General features: G+C 41.0%; 1 protein-coding gene across 3 annotated transcripts in view; it reads right to left on the bottom strand.

The window, feature by feature from the left end:
- Positions 1–1,036: 1,036 nt before the first annotated feature.
- Positions 1,037–6,000, bottom strand: part of THADA (THADA armadillo repeat containing) — a 167,905-nt gene continuing 162,941 nt past the window's right edge. For 2 of the 3 annotated variants that reach the window (XM_074863584.1, XM_074863585.1), the window contains exons 37-38: positions 3,244–3,410; positions 1,037–2,103 (exon numbers count right to left, since the gene is read on the bottom strand). In XM_074863584.1, coding sequence (XP_074719685.1) covers positions 1,765–2,103; positions 3,244–3,410 — 506 coding nt within the window. In that variant the 3' untranslated portion in view covers positions 1,037–1,764. Of the gene's footprint in view, positions 2,104–3,243; positions 3,411–5,085; positions 5,400–6,000 lie in introns of those variants that run through there. The other variant, XM_074863586.1, reaches the window with a different exon arrangement.

The raw sequence follows: 6,000 nt of genomic DNA, 5'->3' as shown, positions 1-6,000 counted from the left end.
TTTTGCCTATTGAAGTCTCAAGTTTCATTGTAAATTACTTATATAAGTAATCCTAAATCCTGGAAATTTACAGAAAGTATTTAAACTTTTGTTCCTAAATTATCTTTTTAGTAGAGACTTCATCTTGTGCAATTTTCAGATGTCCACTAAACCCAGTTTGGAAGCTTATCTTGATTTACAGCAGGTTCTATTTAAACTCAAAAAGTGGGAGGCAGTCGGTTATCAGGTACCGCAGCACCCAGCAAGTGCGAGTGGCACAACCCCGCACCTTGCCCTGGCGAGGTTAAGCCCTGGCACAGCTAAGCCAGACCCTGGGACGGCTAAGCCAGACCCTGGCACAGCTAAGCCAGACCCTGGCACAGCTAAACCAGACCCTGGCAAGGTTAAGCCGGACCCTGGCAAGGTTAAGCCGGACCCTGGCACGGCTAAGCCAGGCCCTGAGCCCGGCCTGGGCGCGCGGGTGTGTGCGGCGGTGCTGCAGCGCCACCTGCTGGGCGGATCTCCTGTTGCGGCCGTGGCCGTGGGAGAACCGCTAATTACCGGTATCGCCGTCATCAGGATTTACGGCTCAACTGCTACCATAAAATTACGTGGAGAGACTGAAAGCAGAGAGTCGTTTACTGGGCATGTTACTGCCCCCCGCAGACCCCCTCACCACCCGTACCCACGCACGCCTCCGTTTTGGCTGTGCCCAGCCACGCTGCAGCCTAACCCTAGGCTAACGGAACATAACACACCCTTTTAAAATAAATATTTGTTTTCGATGTCTCGTTTTCATATTGAAACCCAATTTTGCTTCCCGGAGAAATACATCTGCGAAGCACAACCCCCATTTTTGTGTTTCAGCCCATGGCACCGTGGAGCGCTCGGTACATTCCCCACAGCTGCCTCACCCGAGCGCCGGTGGCGGCACCTCCCGACAGCGAGCGCGGCACCGCAGGATCACTCTACGCTTCTGCGGGCCTAACTCTACTGAGGAGGACCTCCCTTTCCAAGGCTGCTTGCAGAGCAAGGTGTCTTGAAGTAAAGATGAAACTTTTGTTCACAATGGAACAGCTGCTTTGTTTTGAAGACAGTGGTTTTCATTTTAGAGCAATTTTATAAAAGGAGTTATTTGATTTACAGGAAAAAGGGGGCATGCAGAAGTTTAACTAATGCTGTTTCCATGTGCAGAACAAGGTTGCTCCCAAAGTGAGAATCCCTGCCTTCCTCCAAAGGAAAATGCAGTAAAATTTAAAATGTCATCTAAAAATTGTCATGGACAAAGAAGCCAAGGTTTGTTTCTTTTCTTTTAGAAACACTTAAAAATAAAATTTAAAAATACCATATTTGTTTAACAATTACCATTCTACATCATGAAAGGAGACAAAAAAATTTGACTTTTTCTTGGTATTAAAATACAGGGGGTAAAAATGTGGAATAAAATATAACCCAGCTAAAGGTGGCCTGCACCTGGATGAATGGAAAATACCAGGTTTAGCTGCTTTACTTCCTACAGTAGCTATAACAAACCATGCTCAGCGGAATGAAATTAGCAAATGCATTTAAAAGGAACAGTCTCTCACAGCACATCTGACCAAAAAAAAAAATAGTCAATGGACTCATACATAAAAAACGTGGTTTTAGCCTGAATACTGAATAGTTTGTTGCAGGTTTACTGGAGTCATTACAGCAATCCCTTAGTCCTTGAATATCATTAGAATTCAGTCTCCCTGCCCATCCAGTAACATGTGTACAGCTCCCTGAGGATGAACTTTTAGTAATTTACTTTTCCAGATTTTCATTTTTGCAAGTATCATCAGACTTCAGCAGATTTAATATTTTAAGGCAGACCGATATTCTCTCGTTCTGAATAGCCAATCTTGTGAATTCTGCAGTTTTGGAAAATTCTGGAGTTGGAGGTAGTGCTCTAAGAAGGTGTCCAACGAGCTGGGCTTGGTCCAGTGCTATTCGTGATAGTCGATTAAGATCTCTGTGGTCTGGTAAAGTTAGATGAGTCATTGATATAAGCTGTAAAAGGTGCTTACTAAGTTGTCTGACATGAGTCAATTCCTCTGCCCAAAAATTCACTTCCCCTTTATCAAACAGGTAATCATCTTCTTCCTTAACAAAAAGAAAAACAACAGTCATTAGAAAATGACTTGTGATCTTGATAGTAATGAGAAAATTATAAAAGATATGAAAGAAGATATATAGAGACATAATGACAATAGAGGCTGTTACAGAACAGCTTCTTTATATTAAAAAAGGTAAAAATTCATATGCGTCATTTTTCAAAGGTTTGAGAAAACACAGTAAAAAACATTCCTGCTTTGCCAAAGAAATTTTACCTTCAAAAATCTGGCAGTTATGGTATAACTCTTGGGAAACTGTGGAAGTAAACAGTAGTCCTAATCCTTAGCATGTGCTTGCCTTCCCCTGTGAAACTGTCTTATATTTCACAGGGACCTCTCTGTAAACAGTATGGTAATGTGCTATATCATGGAGCTTTTTGCGTGGATTAAATGAAAAAGGAAAATTGTATCAGTCAGTGAAACATCAGAAAGGCATACCTAAACCACAGGCTTAAGAAAAGATTCGTAATGTATTTCATGGGTCATATTAATTATTAACAAACTTCTCAAAGATGTAGCCGCTCCTGCTCCTTCCGGTTTACCTTCCAGCATTACTTTGATTTTTACAGCCTTTGCAAGGTTTTATAGAACACTGTGGCAAAGTTTTTCTTTACGTAAATAATCTTTCTGAAGACAATGAGCGATGTGTTTCGTGTGCTATGCAGAACAAGTCCTATGGAAGATGGCACAGTTACCAAATATTTAAATGACATCTCAGGAAAAGCCAGCAGTTGGGAGAGCACTGCTCTTGAATGCCAGAGGTGCCTGGCACCCACAGCAGCAGTTCAAATTCAAGGCAAGCCATCATATGCAATGATACTGAATGCAATTCCTTACAGACTCAAAATGTTTCAGTCAACGATGACTTGTTAAATAACTCTTGATTTATTTCAGTGTTTGCTTATTGGTCTCTTTAATTTTATGCCAGTATTGCCAGGAAACAGACAGACATCAAACTCTATTTTTATACTAAATACTGGCCATGTGATTTTTTTTTTTTTTTTTTTTTTAAATAGTGGAGTAGTGATCATCAGGCTTCATCAGATGAGATATTTCATTCTATTCCTACCACAAGACTGCAGAAACATAGTGATCCCAACATGAGACAGCAACTGGTTGTTAAAATTACCGGGGCTGAAGTCTCTGAGTCTCTTTTCAGATCGCTGTCTCCCAGCAGCCACTCCAGCAGGATTGGTACCCCAGCACGGATCTCCCCCCACCGCTGGAGCAGCTCACACAGTATGGCAAACGCTAAATCCAAGGCCATCGGAGCATTCACTATCCTAAGTGCAAACTCTGTTGAGAGAAAATATGCGTAACAACGTATAGCAAGACCACAAACATTTTCAAATAAAATCAGCACAAAAATGATTTCTTGAGAACAGATGCTGAATTTACACAAACACATTTAGAATAATGAATTATACTGCAAATAAGTTAGATGAATGTTTACTTCTGTGCCACTTGGGCCCTTTCTCAATTCCAAAATAATACATGAAGCAAATGAAAATGCTGATGCTTAGTGTTTTTTCCTGCCCATGTAGCGACATTCATTAATTTGGGATTAAATATACAAAGTAGTCTGTTAGAAACATCTCTAGAGACAGTCTTGACACTATTTCATGGTGACTATTTTTGCAAAACTGCAGCTATGCCTTAGATCTGATCTGATGTTTTCACTGGAACTCAAAACCTACAGCACACTATATGTTTTTAAAGGGCTGGGATATAAAATGAATCATTATAAATAAAGAGATTGCACACCAAATAATAAGATATACATATGTATATATACACACACATGAACACACATGTAAGAGAGATTAAGCATACAAGACAGGCTTAGAGAAGATGTTAAAGAAGGGAAAGGCAGACACTGTTTACAATACCATCACAGAGCTATGTTTATACAGGTTTTGCTGTCATGCCAGAACTGTACACAAAGCCATCATCCACACTGTATTTCTTCCCTAAACTACCCCACTGCTCTCATTTGGGCAGATGCTGTTTTAACTGTGTGGTTCCTAGGGCTGCCCTCAATAATGGAGTACATCAAAATGCCAGAAGCCCCGTTTGCATGAGAACTCCAACAACTGCGTTCGCAGGTGCAAGTTTCACCACTGGTAACATTAATGCAGTTTTTCTTTTTTCAATGGGGATGAGGAAAGAAGATCACAGGAGGAGAGCTAATGAACAAGCCCCTGTAAAATCCCTATGTAAAATGGACTTTGGCAAATTTCATCCTTTTCCATAGTCACCAGCAAATGAACAACTGTTCACTGAATGGTCTGTCTCTGAAGTAGTGATAAGGATTCTTGAAGGCTGTCTTTTGTGAGCAGTCAGAATTATTTGGTAAAAATCCATACAGACATGGAAGGCACACCTTACTTTTTGTGTCTGAGTGTATTTAAGCGTTTCTCACGAAAGAAAACAATTACTGATATGAAAGAGGCACAGCAGTGCAGCTGAGACCTGTCCTTCACAACCCGCGTTCAGAGCTGCAGCACGGACCTCTATCCTGTGACACCTCCCGAGGCCTCACGCCAGCTGCAGGTTTTCTGCAGTACATTGGCACAGCAGAGAAATGTACAGTAAAACACCAGGACGAGGCAAATACACGTGCCAACAAATAAGGAAGCGCAGGAAACTACTAAGGGCAAAACAGACCAAAAGATGCGTACATGGTATTTGACAGACTAGGCAATGTACCGAGGACACTGGGGAGGATGAATTAGTATTTGAGACCACGAGAACAAAGGACCGTAATAAAAAAGGGAGCAAAGGAGAAAGAACAGATGGTCCCTTTTTTATCTTGGAGTTAGATGAGGGTAAATGGAAATCTCCTTGAAGAAGCAACAGGAAGGCAGGCAGTCAATCTCTTGGTGACACTAATAATGTTACATACACAGTTTGTCTCTGCTAGACAGTAAAATCAAATGTTCAAATCTGTTTCCTTCATGTCAGGACTTACCAGTGTATCAGGACATCCCTCAGCTTTGTCCATGAGGGAGAGCTTGCAGGGGTGCAAGTGCGACATTCCCACACCATTTATTCTAGGTATTGGCATTTCTAGGTATTGTTTTTTGCTGACATTTCTTTCCAGGATGTTTTTTTAAAAAAACCCCTTGCTTTCTCTGTTCTTGTGCCCTAGCTGGTACCAGTCTGATACTCTAAAGAATTGGTACAATGATTGGCCTCTCTGTTTTGATTTGCTTAGGTTCCGGTAGAAAACACAGTTTCATTCAAGTGCCTTGGGGACCTCAGAAGTACTGGCAATCCTCAGAGCTGGAAGAATAGAAATGAAAACGGAGTGCAGGGTTCTGAGACTGAAACAAACATCCCGGTTACAAACGTTTACAAAATGCAACACTTTAAACCCAGCTCTTTTGAATTCTGATGATCCTGCAGAGTTTTAGAGATGATAACTGAATGCCTACGATTGTCAGTGTTTATACAATGTCTGTTGCTTGTGTCACTTTATTTGTATTTAACATTTAGCAAATTAAGTGATGCTGGGAGCTAAAACCCAAACATGTTATTTTCCACTGCTGTCTTCCTGAAGTTAGCTGTTGCTTTGGAGCACTGATTATAGATACAACTGCAGATACTTAAAATATCTGCCATTTTCTGCGGCCTTTTTTCCCTTTTAAGATTTAGACTCCTTAAGTATAAATATGGTGATGCTTTCTGTGTGAATGAGAACACTGGACTACTGAGAAATGCACCAAAACATATATTGGGGCCTCTAATTCTGTTATTACATGAACATGCTGAAAACTACCAAGAGGTAGAAAAACAAGGAATGCTGAGGTACTGCTTAGACTGAATTTGCTTGCTTAGCAGTTTTTCAACAGCATGACAGAGAAGAAAAGGCAGTTTTGTGGTC

The sequence above is a fragment of the Strix uralensis genome, chromosome 3, assembly GCF_047716275.1.
Source record: "Strix uralensis isolate ZFMK-TIS-50842 chromosome 3, bStrUra1, whole genome shotgun sequence".
Taxonomy (NCBI): domain Eukaryota; kingdom Metazoa; phylum Chordata; class Aves; order Strigiformes; family Strigidae; genus Strix; species Strix uralensis.
This window is presented reverse-complemented; position numbering and strand designations above follow the sequence as displayed.